The sequence below is a fragment of the Corvus kubaryi genome, unplaced genomic scaffold, assembly GCF_017639235.1.
Source record: "Corvus kubaryi isolate FWS band 111438036 unplaced genomic scaffold, C.kubaryi_AGA036_p1.0 37398, whole genome shotgun sequence".
NCBI classification, from domain to species: Eukaryota; Metazoa; Chordata; class Aves; order Passeriformes; family Corvidae; genus Corvus; species Corvus kubaryi.
Window position 1 is genome coordinate 33,048,967 of NW_024581137.1, and position 20,025 is coordinate 33,068,991.

Genomic DNA, 20,025 nt, shown 5'->3' on the forward strand with positions numbered 1-20,025 from the left:
CAGTAATCAGATCTGCTTGCTAGGAAGAGGGCTAGAGAAATTTTTATGTATTCAACATATATATGTATTTGCATACACTCACACACACATGTACTTATACACGCACAAATATGCACACACACAAATTTATAAATAGATGTCTATATATGTACATATGCAAAGAGACAATATTGAAAATCATATTAGACTTGGAGTGTTACCCGCTTGTCAGAACTCTTTAAACTACTATCTACACAGTACATATTGAAACTCAACTTTAAGATTTTTTATTTTTATGTACAGTTGATTTTTTTCCTCTGGAAATAAAATATCTAAATACAGACAGACTGTAATGTTGTATATGTATAGCTTTCAACAATACTTTAGCTGAATAAATGCTTTGTACATAGTTCTGTCTTTTAATGGAGTTTACAGCTACATTGATAAAATGGATTCCTCATTTCCTTGATTGTTTTAACCAATAACAAGCAGAGAGACAATTACAAGTTAATATTAATAAGCAGCTCAAATAACACTGGTTAAATTATGTACAATACAAACCATTCATACAAATGAAGACTAGGATATTGAATTTGTTACAATATTTTGTAATAAAGATAAGACAGCCACTTATAACTTACATGTTCTCTCTCCATCAGGCATTTTCCTTCTTAGAGATCAGTTGCAGTTTTTAAGTAGTTTAGCTGGTCTAAACTCAAACAAGTTTAAAGAATCAGAGCTTAAAGAGTCAGAGAAACATTAAAACAGAATGTCTGCTCACATGTAAATTCCAAATGTTTGCCCATCTTTACTAGAAACAGGCTTGTTCCATGGAAAAAGAGCCACCACCACCACCTTGAATGTGCCTACTGTGTGCTGGGAAAAAGTCATGACACTTTGCTGTGTTCATATAATAGGGAATACTGAACTCTAAACACACTTTTTCCCCATTTTTTACAAGTATTTACTCCTACAGTATTATTTACCAGTACAGCTACTCCAAGCAGTAGAATGCATGAGTGGGGATTATTGATTGGCATGTACTCAAAGGACTTTCAAGGAGACTTCCATAACAGTCTGCATTAGAAACCTTGTACTGTCTAGTTAATCCATTTTGCTTGATGATAGGTTATGCTGAATCCTTAGATATCAGACAATGAAAGATTTCTTAACAGGAATCTCAATAATGTGCGCCGAGAAGTGTGTGTGTCTCTGTGTATGTGTATGGTTTTATTTCAAATCCATAGTGATTTACACCTAGATTGATACATGGAGCTGACTGGGTAAAAATTACATTAGATTGTTTTCCACTAACATATTTGTAGCCATTTGACATCAGCAGCAGCAGGTAGACACATTCCAGGAAATAGATGTGGCCTTCCTCCTTGAGGTTACAGCCCTGTCATTCGACCTCTTTTATTCCCCAGGCTTCAGTCTCAGACATGAGTTGGTCCTCACCCTGAAGGGAAGTAGGGTGTGTCACTGTGGTAGTTGTAATCAGGACACACTTTCTGTACTAGTTTATAATCTGTACTATAAAAGGAAATGTAAATACAGATTACTTTAAAGGGCTTGGAGCAGAGCCATGACACGTGACTCTGGGTCTGCTCCTGATAACAGGTTTTTGAAGGGTCATAGTTGCAGAGTGTATTCTTGGTAGCCTTGTCAACCTTTTCATACTCGATTCGACAGTTAAAGGACTTGGAATCTTTGGCATCAATCACTGTCTGTTGTGCCAAGTCAAATTCCACTATTTTCGTAGGGGGCACTAGGCTCACAGATACATTCCCTTGACCAGTGGAGTTATGCCTGAAGTAAACACTAAACGTCCCATTGCCATGGTCAACGATTTTCCCTGTTATTAACAGATTTAGCTTCACAGTCTTGATGTTGGAATGAAAATCTCCCCAGCCAAACATTTTCTTAAATTTCCCAGTTTTGACGATGGGCCGTCTCTTTGCTCTGGGCCGAGGCTCTTGCAGATCTGTGGAGTTCCTCAGCCAGTCCCAGAGATCTTGCTCAGAATAAGTTTCTGGGGCATCATATCGCAGGTTCAAATCTGTATCATTTTCCTTTCCACGAAAAGTCTGTGACAGCAGTCGGCTGATGGACAAGTCTTTGCTACTTTCCGTCCATATGTGCTTTAGTGTGGATTTGGAGCTTCCTGATTTTAGAAGTTCTGTTTTTCCTCCATTTGTTAAATTTGCGCAGGTAACCTGAAAAAGAAGGGAAGAAGAAAGAAACAATATATTTAGATATGTGATACAAAACCTATCATTTCCACCTGAGACCAAAAAGACCAGATTTCCAAATCATAGAGAAATAGTTTTTTGAGAAATTAAATTGTATTATGCTACTTAGTAAACTAAGAAAAATGTCTGTTTTCCTCCACTTTCCAAGTAGTTATTACTAAGTTCTCCTTTGCCAGTTTTTTACATTGGACTTTAGATTTAATCCCAGACATTCACATTATTCTTCTGTTGTGATGCCTGGAAGTGATGAGTGTGTAATGAATTACTACAAAAACTGACGTACACAGTCTTGTCATCCTTCAGGCTGTATGTGGCTGTATGTGGCATCTCAGAGCTCTTGCTTGAATGTTCACTCTGCAAAGTTGCTGTGTCTTCCACCGTCAGAGTCACATTCATTTATTTTTGCTGCCCCTGGAGTCCACTGTCAGGGTGCTGTCTGGGTGGTGCCAGCCTGACCATGCTTGGAATCCATGTCATTATGAATCTAATAATAATAATACAATTTCCCTACTCCTTTTATGAATACTCATTGGTCTGTGTTCTTGACTGGGACCTTCAGTCACAACTACAATATAAATAACAGAATAATTAAAATTTTAATGAGGTTTGAGTCGACAGCTGTACATACTGTGTACTCCACATCAGTTAATGCAGGAGAAGTCACAGCCTTTTCTAATAATCCCTTACAGGCAGCTACTGATTTGTCTTGTCTGTATCTGGTATGACAAGCATTTCTCCTTCCTCGCTTCACTTCTTTTTTCACCATTTCCTCCCCTAATTAAATAGTGATCTGTGTAAGACATAAAGCCTTTTGTGTATTTACAAAAAATAAAAAATATATATAGGCACCAATTTAAAAGCAGTAATAAAAAAATCCTGCAAAATCAAATTTTAAAGAACACAAAATCTTGCACCAAGTTCCTACAAAATCATATATTTCAGACATAATTTTTCACAAAATTTACTGTCAGAGCAATTTGTCTTATTTATATATTTTCTCTTTGCTTTAATTGAGTGGAAAACAGAGAACAGATGCAGTCTCGCAGCTGTCTAACATGCAGCACTGGCAGAGAGCTCTGACAGAGCGGAGCTGGGAAGACTAGAATTCGTGCAGGCAGTGAGTGGATGGAAAGGGACTGACAACGTGTGTAGTCCCATTCCCCCTAAAATTTGCACCACACACTGCCCGATTTTTTAACATTTGCACTGTTCTGAAGAGGCCATCAAGTCTCTTATTTCCCTTTTCATGGCTACATATGAGATTTCAAATATTCCTCTGTGTTTTGGCACTGATTTATGTGCTTCTATCATACTTGCAGTTATATCTTTCTCTTCGCTTAAAAATGAATTAAGTGCACTCCATACCCAGGAAACACATTGGAAACCAGACAGTATTTAAATCATGTCCCCTCCCTACTGGTACAACTGGAGGTATATGTCACAGAGGATATCTATCACAGCATGGCCTTTTCATTTCTTAACAGTCATGAAATTGAAACACACTTTCATTAACTTCAGTAGTTTTTCAAGGTCATTTGAAGGCACATACATAAAATCAGTCTAAATTGTCTTAATACACTGATCAGATAAGAGATCTGCCCCCAGCCTTTTACAGCAGATAAATAGGTAAATAAATCTGTCACATCCTACACTATACCTCCTCAGTCTATTTCACGTGGGGCCAGTAAGGATAATAGATAAAATATGGATTTAATTCAGGATTTTGCCAAAGAAACGACTTCCCACTCTTTTGAATGGACAGAAGGATTAAAACACAGACTAGCATTTTGATAGCCAGTTCATAGCTGCATCTTAGCAATAACACAGTAGGCCAGGAGAGAAGCTGTAATAAAATGCACTGATGGTGCACTGGTTAATGAAGCAGCAACGAAGACGTCACAGGGAGAGAGAAAGAGAATATTTTTTTTTTTCTATGGCATATGGGGAAGGAGGGCAAAAATAAGAAAAGAAATGTGGTTAAAAGGAAAAATGTGACTGTCTAGCACGAATCTGTCAACCTACAATGAATCTAAGCAGTTAGCTAGCACAGCTAGCAAACCAGCAATCTGTAGGTGGGATACAGACTGCTTACCACTCTCGTTTTCTTTGCTTACAGTTTATTTTTCCTTTGGTTTTTTTTCTTCATATAATGATTTACATTTCATAGGATTAGACTACCAGTTCCATGTAACAACATGTAGAGTATAAAAACCTTTAAAACAGAAGGTATCTCTTTTTTTTCAGGTATACAAAACTGAAGGCTCAGGAAAGGGAGGAGTTATTTTCTGAAATGATTGATGACTGATCCAATACATGTGGTTTTTTGAAAGCCAGCATATTTAATGGAAATGGATGATTTAGACTCCATGCATTCTATACTGCTTCATACCCAATCTAACAAATACAATTGATTGTTCCTGTCATTGATTATGTAATACCTGAAAGACTTCTGGTTGGGCAGTTAGCCCTGAGACCTCTGTTTGTGATTTAGTGTGGGTAACTGTTGTTTCCATGAGTAAAGGTCTGAACCTGCCCTTCCTAGTCAAGAGTCTGTGTGAGCACTAAAAAAACAGCCCACAAGGGTTAATAAAAAAGCTCTAGATCTCATTGTTCTTCACTAACATTTTCCATCTAACTGCTTTTTTATATACTGCTAGTACACTGTCTGCTATAGAAAGTATCCTCAGAGACTCACACACCCAATAACACAGAGCATTGCTGTGTAATAGAATTTCTGCAAATGCAGCAGTTCTTTCACGTGAACTGATTCAGTTTTCTTCGATCTCTCTTCCCCAAAATAAGGCTACAATAATACAAGAAAGAGCGTGCAAAAGCATGAGGGTTTGCACTTAGTATTGTGAAACTGAAACATAGACCTATTTTTAGGGGTGCCTGGAAAAAGAGCCAATTTAAAGTCAATAATAAAACACTGAGCAACATAATTTATGTGGTGGTTTTATTGTCCTCTTCCTTGAAGATAAAATTCAGAAACTTGCATATTCTACCTTATCAATTAGTTAACTATAACCAGTGTTGCCTTCTTTTCCATAGCCAAGTGTCACTCCTAGACGAAACATTGAAAAGCTTGCCCCAATTTTAATGGCTCTGTCTAGGATGGAGTTCATTTTCTTCATAGCAGCTCATATGGTGCTGTGGTTTAGACTTTTGACCCAAATGCTGGTAACACGCTAATGTTCAAGCTCTGGCTGAACACAGTTTGTACAGCACCAAGACCTTCTCTGTTTCTCTCTCAGCCCCTCAAGTGAATAGACTTGGGGGGGGGGGGGGGGGGGGGGGCACAATGGTTTGGGAATGGGCACAACTGAGCAGAGAACCTGAATTAACCAGAGATACTCCATAATATGTGGCATCATGCTTAGCAATTAAAAGGAAGTGTCAGGGGTTTAGAGGGGGGTAGACATCTTTTGTTCAGGAACTGGTTGGTCATCATTCTACCCACTGGAGTTGGTTGTGTGTTGAGTGTTGCCTTTGCATCCTGTGTTCTGGTTTGTTTTCTTCTTTTCTCTCTTCTACTATTTATCTTTCTACTATTTATCCTTCACTTAAACTTTTCTTTATCTTGATCCCCAAGTTTTCGTGCTTTTGTTCTTCCGTTCCTCTTCCCCGTCCCATTGGGGAAAGGGGGAAAGTAAACAAAGGACTGTGAGGTGCTTAGCTGCTCACGAGTGTTAACCCAAAACACCACTGCAGTGCAATAAATTGATGTTGCGAAAGGGATGATTTCCTCCACAACTGCATAGCCAGAAGTGGTTCTGAATGATGATGATGGCAGAAATGTTGATTTAGAAAAATAGTAAGGAGCAAAAAAATTTAGAAGCGCTTATCTAGTGCTACAAGCATCATTGGAAAAGCACTTATTAAGCATGGCAGACTGATATTTGGTTCTGGTCTTGTACTTTTACTGGAAAGTATGGATTTCCACTACCTACTGATATCAAAAAGGCACCAGGAGCTTTTACAACTGCCTAGTAACTCTTTTCCAACAAATACTGACAAATTGTTGTTCCATTTCTTCTACTTCTTCTTTGAAGAAGGAAAGACAGTGGTTTCGTTGGGCACAATATCCAAAAACATCATTAAAAAGACACAGGAATTGATCTGTAATTAATTTTTTTAATCCATTAAAATAGAATACTCTATTCGTTTTGTATCCTTTGTTTTGAGGTGAGGAATTTTTGATAATGTTTAACTTCATTAAGCATATTTTCATTAATATATGTAGTTCTTTTAGGACTTCCTAAGGGATAGGCAGTTCATTTGTCTCAGAAATTTTGGAGTTCTCTTTCAAGACACTGTGCCCTGAATGCTTTGCCAAGTCAAACCTGAACAACTGGAGTGGAGAAAATAAAGTTAAAAAGGAATTTCAGGAATCTATGAAGGCCTCAAGTGGTGATTCGGGTCCTCTTCTCAGTGTAAAATCAACCATAGGTATATTAACATTAATTTAAGACTGATCGATTTGAGATTTTAAAAAATAGTAATTCAAAAAGGTACAGAACGCATCTTGATTTCTCACTCTTCTCCTTTTTTTCTAGCTCTACTACAGTTCATTACCTATAATTACAGTATTGGTTTAGAAATTATGCATTTATTCCTCTGAATATATGACTACTTGAGAGCAAAGGAAAATGCAAACAAACAATCTAATACTCAAGGTGGAAAATCTCTCTCTTCAGGTAAATAACTAATCAAAAGCCAAGATTGTTTTTATTGGCATAGCACTGTAAGAATTTGGCAGCACTGTGTTTGCAAATGCTCTGTATAAAAGAATTCAGAATTTTCATTCTTTGTTAAGATATCTCAGATACAACATAGGTAGGAGAGTACTGTTGGACATTATAATAAGCTGGACCATTATCAAGGCATGACAGCACTCAGAAAGTTTTCACTGAATCCAGAGTCCTTATATTCATCCTGTTTATGCAATGGGTGGAGGGAAAACAAGACTGAGTTTACTCTTCCATTTAGATCAATTTTTCTTCCTGCAGCTGTCTACACGTTGTACAAAGTTACCAGTGGCATGGAAACATTTTATTCAGTGAATAATTTCCAGAAAAGTCAAAGTCAATATTCTACAGATATTTGATAATAAAAAAAGAAACTGAGAATGCAAGTTAATGGAGATATGATTTTAATGGGAGAGAGTAAAACACACTGAATGACTTGTGCCTGTTAAAATGGACACTTTGGAAAGGGAGGACAAACGTGGAAAACCACATACATGGATATTTCACAGAAACAGGCCTCTCTGGTTTTAACTTACAAACCTTTTTGCTGCACAACATGAAAAGGATGTGTGTCAGTCATTCAAAAAATCTGCAAACTCATATGAGTCTGACAAACAGAACAGTGTCTCATGATCTACTGTGTCAAATGAGAACTCAAAAGTGGCTAAGCAGGATCAAACCAAAGATTCGGTTAGAAAAATCATCGTGTCTCCAACAGCAGCTATAAGAGATGCCTGGTGAAGAGCAAGAACATGGCAAGCATATTATAGACCCCTGATTTCTTCTCAGCTGTCCAATAATTCAATTTCCTCTGCTGATGCCAGGTTCTTTAAGGCATCAGCTAGATATTGTTTCTGTACATGTTTTCTGTTTCATCATTTCTCTTTAAATTTATAAAACATTATGCTATCTCATGTAAAATATGTAAACTGAAGGACCAAATGAGTTTTCTGTTTCAGTAACTAAACAGACTGATCTTCTGTGCATGTGTTCACTTTGACCCTTTGTAAACTTTTAACATTCATAAGATACTTTCAGCAATGAGTTCCACAGCTCTACTTCCTCTTACTGTTTGTTTTGAACCTGGTTCCTGACACCTTCTTTGGAGAACCCTTCAGATGGACAATTCTGTCTCTATCCAAATTTCCCATGCTTCTCCTTAATTTCCTTTGCTGCTATGCTTTAAGTATTTTTTCTACAAATACCAGTGAATGGAAAATTTGATGATTCCTAGCTGCATAAGGAAGCCTCCTTCTAGCTCACTAGTATATGCATCAAACTATATCCATTCATAATAGTAAACAGATATTGATCACTTTTCCGGCCCTGAGTAACAGCCTCTTGAATCATGCAAATAATCCTTGTACATAAGCTATTCTATACCTATACCTTTGAATCTCCTTTTTTGTCCTTCTCCACTCCAAGTTCTGTCTTTAAAATGAAGAGACCAGAATGGCACACAGTGTACAAGATGCGGCAGAACCACGGTCCTGTATGATGGCAAATATGGCCTTCCATTATTTGTTCAGTCTTTTTTCTCTACTAATTCATTTTATTTGGGTTTTGTCATTAAAGAGCACTAAATTGATGTTTTCGTGAAGCATTCTTAACTCTAAAATCTCAATCCTAATTATATATGGAGCAGGGATTTATATTTATAATGTGTTCCATATTGCATTAGCTACCACAGAATTTCATTCCTTAATTTACTGCCTATTTATCTATTCTGATAAGATCTCTCTGCCTATTCCTCATTCTCAGCTCTTATCATTTCTATTCTGAAATATTTTATCATCAACAAACTTTCTCACTCACCTTTCCCCAGTCATTTACAAATACATTGAACAGCAGAGGTTCTTGCATAGAGCCCTGCAGAATTTGTATGGTGACTTCCTTTCATTATTAACCATGTAAAAAGAAGCATCTGAAGTTTTCAATAATATTTTCTAAAATAATCACTTGGGATCATTTATTTAAGCATAAAAAATGATAATTTTTTGTCACACAGAAAACAGAGGTAGTGGAATTTTTTTTTATCGTCTTTAGGTTAAGAAATTGAATTTAACATACACTGTTACTGCGATTTTTGTGTAGAACATCCTTAGGAGTCACAAAATTCAGAATACTACTATTAACTGTTCTCAGTTCAGCTTTAAATTCTGTATTTTTCTGGTTTTAATCTATGAGCTATCATTCTTGATTCAAACAGCCCTTGTTAAAACAAAAATGTAGCTACCTGAGCTTTTTCATCATTCACACAACAGCAGTTATGCAAGACAAGAAGCTGATATAAATTCAGCTGACAACGGCTGATATAAATTCAGTGAAATTTAACATCATTGAAATTACACTGGCTCTATCAGTTGATATCTCTTTGAGATCTGACTGAGAATCAAAGACTAATTAGAAAACTTGTACCCACAGAAAGATGAGGGTACTAATAAAACAGTAGCAACACTGCTTTGTTTAGGTGCATTATAATTCATAACAGTTGTTATCATAAAATATTAGGATATTGGCATGGCTGTTCTGCAAAAGGAAAAAGGCCAGCCAAAATTATAGTTTTACAGTGCTTTCTACCCCAAGTAAGTTGACTGTTATAAATAAATCTGAAAACTAGCTAGTTTCAAATAGTTTGCAGGAAATGCAAAGATGGTAAAGCACCTTAAGTGTTTGGTCTCAGTAAAAATCCTTAAGAATTGCTCTGTCAAATTTTGCTTTAGCGTTTCATTTCCTCTCCCTTGCATTCCTGGACTGTGGGCTAAGCTGCCACAAGCCCTGTGAATGGTAACAGACTGATTAATAAAGCTGGCAACCTACCAGCTATTAAGTCCTGAATTAGATCATATTTTTTGCTAGCCCAGTCCATGATCTTGGGTGGGATTCACTGATCTACTCATTCACCTGGAATTCTAGGCCTATTCCCTAATCAAGAGAGAAACAGAATGGATTGTGTCCTCTATGTCCATGAATTATTGATCAGCCTTCCAAACTGAATAAATGCTCTTCACCTAGTTGTCCAATAGTAACCGAAAACAATCTGACCTATGGTGCATAGCTTGCCCTGGAGACAATTCTATGGGGAGAACCCAAAAGCTGTAGGCTGGAAGCAGAGCAATGAATGCTCTGTGTAAATGCCTTCTGAAATTCTCTAGTCATGCTGAGGTGCACTTCTCCCTATACATCTGTAAGCATGCTGAAACTGATGGAGTGATGTGGTACTCATACACCAAGGCATGCACACTTGGTAGTATTGCTCCTCCTTTTAGATATAGGAAATTCCCCATCTCGATGTTTCCTTTAAGAAACAGTGTAGATTTGTACTATTCTGTTATCTTTTCAGTTTGATTTAATCACCTGAAAAATTTTCACAAGTATTTAGGATCTGAAAAATTAGTCTTCTTGAGCCTGTTTCATTCACTAGTGACTAAAAGAATTGTTTAGTAAGCAGCCTTTTAAAAAGTGTTTAGTCATCTAAGACAGATAGGTACTTTAAATCAATCAGACTTAGATTGTAATTACAGAGACATTTCTTCTAGTAGCAGTGCCCTAATGGATACTTTTCTCTTTCTCCTTTTTTTCTCTGCTTCATTCTGCCAGTGCTGCCTTCTCCCCTGTGGTGGTCAGATATATACCCAGAATTAAACATCCAGGCTCCCCTATCTTCCTGGATAACACTAGGACCTTTGAAGCAAGAACCAAAATCACAGATCCACAACAGGAAATGATGAAAAGCCAGCCATACTGTTTGTTCCACCCTTTTCCTGGAAAGCAGGAGCTAAGACAGGCACTGCTGTCACTGTTGTTTTTCAAAGAAGAAAACTCATTGTTTTCTCTCAAAACATGTAGCTTTTAGAGAGAGGAAAAAAAAGGAAATTATTGCCATTGTCTATTTAATTTAAGAGCTTGAAAGGATTAGCAAGTCAAAATGGAAGTCCATCTGGTCCTGTACAACAACTAAAATTTTATTTTATCAATGAATGCAAAATGAGCAGAAGAATATGCTATTTGTACCAGAAAATCTTTTTCATTTTCAAGTCTTTGCAGATCAAGGACTTCTTAAGTTGGGGGTGTGGCTATGAATTTATTCATTTTCAATAAATATTGCTTACAAGAATTTGTCTGTTTCTGTTTGAAACTTCCACCATGTGAAACACCCTACCACCTCATCTCTATTTCAGACTCTCAGAACTTTCTCATCCTGTTTTGAACAAGCCACCTGCCAGCTTCTTCTGCTGCCACCTAAATTCTGGTCCAGCATGACACAACAAAACCTTGCAAGGAAGCAGCATTTTTCCTGTGGAGCTCAGGCAGAAGTTTGGTGCCTGGATGCTGAGGCTAGGCAAAGCTGTAAAAGTCTATCTATGGCTGGCACTAGAGGAGCTTCCTCGTTAAAGAACATAAGGTGTTGTCTGAGTTACAGGTACTTCCAGAACTAGGCAGCTCCAAAGGTGATAGTCAAGGAAGAGTGTAAAACTGTAGATTTCAAGTGCATAGGAAATGCATGAAATTTTCCCAATCAATTTGTGGGCCAAAATTTGACCCACCAATAAAATTAATTGTAAAAATTCTAGAGGAGCAGAAAGATGGCGTGGTATTCTTTATCTTAATTTAATTTTCTTACCCAGTTAAGACAGAATGGAAGGTGTTAGGTTTGTAAAACATCATTTCTCATTCAGTTTAGAAAATATTATGCTATCACACATAACAGTCTGTGAACTGAAGGACCAAATGAGTTACAATACTCTGTGAAAATCATTGCATTAGAATTTTACAGCTTTCTGGGTTTTGCCTTAAAAGAACAGAAATTGAGCCCAAGTGTTTCTGATGGCAGAGATACAAGTGAGTGTATAAAGATTTGGAAAAGGATTGAAATATAACTGCATGAAATATCCTATTAACTCTTGCCTAAGTTTTACATTTTTAGAAAGAATTTAAACTAAACTCTTGAAGCCTGCTGTCTATGTTGTCATTACAGATTTTTTACTTCACTGGATTATAACTTTTAAAAATTCACCCCATCCCCATTCAGCAGAGGATTAAACTACGATGGAATAAGTTAAAGTGGGTTAAAAATGTCTAACAGAGTTTTAAGACCCCAGTATTATGCCAGTATCACAGAGTGTTGCTAACTTTGAAATGAAAGTCTAGCTAGGTAAATAAATTTTGACAAGGATCTGTTGTTCTTGTCCCACATTCCTGTAAGCCTTCTTTTATTAATATTAGCTTGCCATTTTCTGCATACATGTAGAAAGTAATATTAAATAAAATTAGGTTTTATATGAAAGGCCACAGAGCAACATTTTAATCAAAATTTGAACTATAGTTTGCTTTACGTGTAACAAACTGAGGAACATACCCATTTCCATATGAGTAGCCAGATCCTATGAAGAAAGGGAAAAAGACTATAACTTGGCATACCCTGGTACTATATAATGGACAAGGCCACTGTGTACTATTAACATACTCTATTAATATTGCTCATTTTCTACATGAAGTTTCCAATCATCCACTGTAAGATGCAAGCTTTTAATAAAATTAAATGCACACAAATAGTTTATTGCTCATGTGTCGGACACCATATTTTTTCCAGAGAAAAACATTAGAATGTTGATACAGCTGAGTCACTTTCCACATTCATAGGTGCATCCTAGAAATCTTAATTTGAACAAAGATGTCTTTTGAAGAGATTTAACTCCCAGTGATGCTGGCAGAGTGCACATTGCCACACAAAGGAATTTCATATCTATATGAGATACTTGTGAAAAAAAAAAAAGAAGGCCTCCCACAAGTGCAAGAAATTCTATTGCAAAAATATAGATTCCTTTCATTAAAATTCCCCGTTCCCCACCATGAGTTATTCATTTATTGCAAACAGCTGAATACTTCAGGAAAGGCATTTTAAAAACATAGAGGAATCTGTTCCAATATTCAGAGTTTGGCATATCACTGCTAACATTTAGGCCTTCATCTTCACCTTATGCCCTTGCCAGATATACATACTGACTTCTCAGAAGTCTTCTGTGATCTCAAAGAAGGAGTTTTTCTTCTCTTTGAATTTTAGCAGATGCAGCAATATACTGCCTTTCTAACTGTGTTTGTTTGATAGGCGTTGATCATTCATTTGTTGAGTCAGTGGATTTCGACCTCTATTAAAACCCATTTCTGAGGAAAGAGGTGTATTTCTTTAAAGTTGTTCTAGTAAGGAAGGGGAGCGTTAAGCACCTGTTCTATTGCAAGTGTACTCAATTTTTATTGAGATTTTTTTGATGGTTTTGTCAAGGTCTGCTAATTCTTACAGGGGTATGCTCAGCAATAAGCAGCATGTGGGCACCAGCTCTGCTGGACAAGCCAAGTGCTGAACATTGTTTTCCTGGCTATGACATACGCAAACATGTTGCAATGTTTGCGAAGTGCAAAGATGTCAAAGAAATATGAATTGGCCTGTTGGAAATCAGGAGACACCACATGTTACATATTTACAAGGTCCAGGCAAAACTTAGTCTTGATCCAAACCTAAGCAGGACTTTATCTCAGTATACATTTGCTCAGTCAGGATGCAGGGAAACCAAGTAGCCTCAGTAAAACCCATAGCCACACTTGCCTACAGAGCTGGTCTTTTTGTGACTCTGGACAGAGTATAACAAGAGACCTATATACCCTTCAGAGGAATAGAGCTACAGAGTACTGGAAGGGGATATCATAAACCAATTTCCCTACATCACATAAACCATTAATATTCAATTAATATGGTGCTTCTTTGTGCTAACTATCACTGAGCTTGCACAGACCTGTTTTAAGGTCTATGGTACCTTTCTGAGCTGATCCAAACAGACATTGTCAGGGAATTTACCACAGCCAAGCAAAACAGAATAGAATACTCAACAGAAAATCAACATTGTCTCTGCCTGATAGTAGTCTTGTATTTTCTCCTGCAATAGTATCACACCTAATTAAAAGTGAAAATTGATAGCCAGCAGGATTAATCAAATTCCATATGCAAATAGCTGGCTCATGAGAGCTATGGTCCAATTGCTAATACTATCACTAAGGTCATTAATTTAAATTGAGATGAGCTAAGAGTCCTTTGGGCATTGACACATAAGTTGAAGGAGGTTATTCACTGCTAAGTTTTTCACACTGTAACAAAAAACTTAGGAAGGGAGTATGTGAACTCCAGCATGCCAACTTCTAGGATGAGCAGCACTGTGAACTTGTCTGTGGGGGCCATGAGTCTTCTCCTGAGCAGTTCTGATACATCACTTTAAATTCTTATTAAGATGTACTGACTTGAGTTAAATACAAGACAGTTCAAGGTCTAATAAGATGACATCTTTGGAATTATTTCATGCCTGCTGGCTTTTGCTGAACACCTTCAAATAAACAAAAAGACTTCTATTTTTTAAACAAGACTTGAGTACTTGTTTCATAAACCCTTCAGAACTTTTCTAACCTTCAGCTTTCATAAAAGGTCCAGTCATTTCCAATTAGCAAGAAATATTAACTCAGTTTATGAAGAGAAATACTGCAGCTCTAGAGCACTGGTTATTCTAATGCAAATACTGTGCATTCTCAGCTTACCAGCTCACCTCAAAACTAGTTCTGGTGTCTTGATCTATCACTGCCTTTCCAGACAGGGTGACTAGAAGAAATATAGTTTTACAGGCAGATTATAATACAGTGCTACACACCTATGAACTTTCTCCAAATGCTGATGGCTAAAATATTTTAAATTGCATAGTAACAAAATGACTGCAGAGTAATAAAGTAGTGATGTGATTATATAACTTCTCCTACATAAAGAATAAAAACATAACATTTATTACTCTGACTTTGTATCCCAAGAACTTCTCAGGTATATAAAAAAAATTCAATTGTTCTATCAAAATAGGCTTGGACTAAAGTGAAACCTGCAAATCTTGGTTGCCAAAAGGTTTTTTCTAAATTTAAAGAGAACACCGAATTCTGGAAAATTAAGCTGGAATCCTTACAAGTTTGGGATTCATTACTTACTCAAGATCCTGTTTTCACATTCTTAAAGTACAATAAATTAGGGTTCAGGGAGAATCAGGCATTATTTGTCCAAAATCTGCTCAAGTTAGGAAATGAGGTGACACAAAAAAATGGATAGAGGAACACAAACTTTTCACACCAAGTTTCAGAAAGCCTTCATCTTTTTTGACTGATACTCTGCGTTGACCTCAGACAGTTCTAAGTATCACCACCCTGACCACACTGAAATATTTGAGCCAATTCTATCTTCAGTTCCACTCGTGCAGCCTCCTGCATGAACAAGATTTCAGTGGAGTGATTCAGACATAAATTAAGTGCTTTGCCTTTCACAGAATAAACATTTCTTCAAAGACAGGTCAAGATCACTGTTACATTCATATGTCTGCCCCAAAAAGCAAATCACTTTTTTTCCATTGTCTCCTTCTATATCTTTGTGGCTGAGCAGCAGCACAAAACAATTTAACATTAGCAAGCAAATTTCATTTGTTACCTGCCAAAAGCTGATACAAAAGATAACTACGAAAAAGCAATAATATCCTCATTCTAAGGCAGAGGGTAACATGTCTTTGCTATGATATACTTGCTAAATAACATTCAATGAACTCATAAAAGCATTTAATTTAAATATAAATGCTTAGCAGTTCCATTTTTCAGTAAATGACACTCCTGCTTGTGTTTCTTTTAAATGTGTTTTCAGAATGGACATCCTTTCATAACCTACAGTTAGTGTTATATATTATTACTATTATTGCAATGCTCACAGACCTCCCTGTGGTCAGAGTTAAGGTGTACTAGAAGCTAAACATACATAGTCACTGACCTAGAAAGATTTCTCACTGAAACATATTTGGCAAAGGCAAAGCTAAAGGAAGAAATATTGGTGATGACCTAACTCAGTTGCAGAGCTAAGAGTTAGTACAAATCTCTGGACTTCTCTTTCCCATGTCATATTCAGTATGTACCAATAAAAAGATCAATTCCAATAACTGCTTATACATAATGCCACTAGCTGTTTTAAAAAGGATGTGAGCTCAAAAAAACAAAGTCAGCTTAGAAGGGAGTTGTGCCAACAAGAAGCCTGAAAACCATTTGAAGACCATTAGGTGGTCCCACTTTTCTACAGGAGCAGGAAAAACTGTCCTTGTTAATGAGAAATGTTTGATTTGTTCCTCTGCCAAAACATGATAGTGAAAATAATCATACTAATGTCTAGTATGATTATTGTGTTGCAATGTCATTGTAAAACAACAACAAAAAAAAGAAATAAAGTTGGTTTCACAATTTGGAAGACATTATAAATGTCTTTCAAAATGTCAATCCCTCTGATTGCCGTTTATCTTTCAGCAGTCAGTCAACACCAGCTCTGGGTAGTACATAAGCTACCTAGTGAATAATAAGAATATTTTTCCATTGTTTCAAACTTACTTTATAAAAATCTAATGATGTAATTTTTATAAACTTAGTGGAAACTAGAAGAATCTTACCTTATTCAAGTTATTAGCTTTTTAGAGTGTTTTCTTTCTTCGTTTGCTCTATAGATAACTAAGACAAGAGACTGTAGAACAGCAAGCAAAGTCCAGCTGGTACTTGTTACAAGATACTTTAAGAATTTTATTCATCCACTGATTTCTTTTTGTCCATTTATCTTATGGATTTTATTGCTAAAATATGGAAGAATTTTCATCTACTGTAATCTGGCAATATTCCTAGATTAATTATTAAAATAGATTTCCTGATAATTTCAGAACAGCTTTTCCATGGAGAACAGCATGTACACAGATTTGATCTAAAAGAAAGAAATTTGTCTTCTATTTACAGGAAAGATGTTCTGTCACTCACGAGTTACAGGAGTATGAGAATACAAAGCTTTGGAATTTAAAGTTTTGCTATATCATGGTAGTAACTCTAAGCAAATGTCTGAAGCCTAAGCCCCAGCCCCAAACTCTTACCCATTTTAAGCCCCTATTATACAACCTCTCACCTAATCCTAAACTGGTTGAGAGCAAGAAAAAGAAGGGCAGGCTTTGTATGTATAATACACATAACTTTGCTATACTTTCTCTAAAAATACTTGTGCATCTTAAATATGATTTTGTACTTTGAGTAATCCAGAATCAGATCTTTTTCCAGGTTCACTGACTACAACTTAACTAATTTTTCAGCAGATCCATGTCAGATTAATCCAGCTGAGAATCAACTACATATATTTAAAATTATCAAATAAAACCTGCCAGAGTTAAGTTGCAGGTTATTCTGCATTCAGAGCCCTTCAAATAATTTTCAGCTTTATTTTTGGTCCAAAATATTATTTGATATTAGTCAGGGTGAAAGTTCTCCAAATAAAATACAAAAATCTCAGACTGCAACTTTTCAGCTTGTCCTTGAGACCGAAAATGGCAGTAATTTTGTTTATGGGGAATGGGAGTAGAAGCTGCATGGCAGTTCTCTGTGCCTGTTCAATTACTGTCCATTCTAATCAGATTGCTAACTAGGGACCATTAGGAGTTTGGTGTCTATGATGTAAAATATCTACTAGGAATTGGATTTTGATCATTACTTCATTTTACATCTGTTTCCCACTAACCAATGGAACAAAGACTGTTAATCACTCTTGACCTTTCCTGGACTTGAACTAGTAATTTAATTGTTAATCCTTACCGAGGGACTCTGAAGTACACTATAGAGCCCCCAAGGCTTGCAGCTTGACCCTCTCTGTTCAACGCTGGTTTAACCAACAACATCATCAACACTCAGATCTGACAATGTTAATTGCAGCTTTGGCCACAGTTTCCAGATGAAGTAGAAGAAACTGTCTAATGAGAAACATTAAAAATATCTGCTGAGCTCTAGGTGATTCTACATGAATCAAAAAACGTCTCTCCAGCCAAGAAGACCTCGCAGGCAAGACAATCCTGCAGACTCACACTACTGCACTGTCAATTTTCTCCCAAGAAATGCCCAACCCCTGGCAATTAGAATTCTTAAGGGGCTGGTGAAAATCTGTTAGTTTTGGCTTGTTTCAAAATCTTCCCCCAGATGGTAATATAATTCCAATCCAGCTGAGATTCACTTTGTCTTGAATTTCATTCTAAAAAAGGATCATGCAGCAAAACGAGGAACAAAATCTTTTCCCCTCCCCAAATTTCAAGTTAAAACATGGAGAACATTTTCTTCAAATCATTCTTTTGAGTATGATTAGGTTATTCTAAATTCTGTATCTCCAAATCTAACTTCTTCCTTGATTATTTTCAAATCTACAATCAATTATATTTCAGACTAACATTTTCTAACTGAGAGAGAAGAAACATAAGGCAGTATTGTCTACCATGCACTCAGGTCTTACCACAAAGCTTAAAACCAGAAGAACACAAGCTTCTACCTGCACATTTTCTGCCAGATTAAAATCACATTAAACTGAAAATAATTTTCCTGTAAATGCCAGTGCCTAATACTGTTACAGTTTGTCACACAGTTTTATGCTTCTTACATGTGTTTTTCAGTATATATTGGTTTTTCACCGGACTTAAGATCATATTTGTAACTAAGATTAGAACCACATTTCTGTTTTAAACCTGCTTGTTGAAGATTTCTGTATGCATTACATTTACTTTTCTGTAATAGTTAGAGCACATTGTCATTGAAAACTGGAATGCAGTGTCTACTGCCCTGAGATTGTACTGATTAATATCCCAGACAGAAATACTGGTAAGGTCCCTCAAAGCAGACAAACTGCATGAACATCAAGTTGTGCAGCAGCTAATTAAATCCACCTAATAGTAGACCTTATTAACTCGGGCACTATGCAGCTCTGTGCTTACTGGTTCAGGAAACAGCTTGCACAGTTCTAGCTTAGAGGTCTGCACTGAATTTTTTGTGATGTCAGAACCCTATTCTCTTCATTTTTATCCATTGAAAAATGTAGATCTTCCAAAGTAAGTACAAATCACTGTAGTTGTTCACTGGAGAGAGTAATTTCCCCTGCAAACTGAGTTCAGGCTTCACAGAGGAACGTATTAAAGGTACCTCTCAGTTTGATGGGCTACCAGCCACTCGAGTTGCACCTCAAGAGACAAAAAGAGAATGCTGGTTTTTTGTATGCAAATAGAATAATTGACTTCACTTTACTGGAGTTACTCCTGAACTATGCTGTCATAAACAGAAGTTCTAATCTGTTCCACATGGTTACTGAATAGCCCAGTCAATAGCAACTTATTAAACAAGTAATTGATATTTGTCAGGACTGAGAACATTTCCCATTTTCTGCTGTCTTGATCATACTGAGACAGGTAACAAAAATTATTTTAAAATAAATATTTTGGCCAGTGTAAGCCAAAAATTTAGAACTCTCTCTGCCTGAAGATCTTAGCAAGAGACACATGCAAGTCCTCACAGAAAGCTGACTGAGAAAGTGTGTTGTGTTGGAAATATTTCTTTGACTGAGAATTTACAAACTTTCATCTACACACCGACTTTCTTAAGCATTTCAAAGAACCAGCAAAATACAGCAAGAGCCATGAAAAGACTCGGGACTTCTGAACCATTCCCAGCCTTCTTTCTGTTACTGCAGCTCCTCCAGGAAGGCAGCTTGCCAGCTTTCACAAACAAATCCGCAGCACAAGGGGACTGAGGTATTGGATGGACTCAGTCAACAGGAACTCGTGGCCAGTGTGCCAGGCCACCTGTTCTATGGGGGATCAAGCCATGGAGAAGGGTTGAATTCAATTTCCTTAGCAATTCTCTTTACACAGCTTCCCAGCATTTATCAAATCTCTGCCACCTGGAGAAACTCTCTTTATGTCTGGCAGAGAGAGGGAACAATGAAACAGAATGTGTTTCCCCATCCCCATACCAGATTGACACTGGAAACTCCTAAGTAACTACTACAAATATTACAATGCAAATACACATTTTTCATCTAAAGAATGAAGAAATTTCTGGCAAAGACCAAAGGAAAAAAAAAGGCAAAAATTACTCATTAATTTCTGTGAGAATGAATTAAAACTTCAGGGGACTGAATTAGTGAACCAGATGCA

General features: G+C 36.7%; 1 protein-coding gene across 1 annotated transcript; it reads right to left on the minus strand.

Moving 5' to 3' along the window:
• Positions 1-250: 250 nt before the first annotated feature.
• NXPH1 (neurexophilin 1) lies at positions 251-2,997 on the minus strand. Its single transcript, XM_042042778.1, has 2 exons — positions 2,860-2,997; positions 251-2,195 (listed from the first exon to the last, which is right to left on the minus strand). Exons 1-2 carry the CDS (start codon positions 2,995-2,997, stop codon positions 1,434-1,436), a joined length of 900 nt encoding a protein of 299 aa, XP_041898712.1. The 3' UTR covers positions 251-1,433.
• Positions 2,998-20,025: the final 17,028 nt, after the last annotated feature.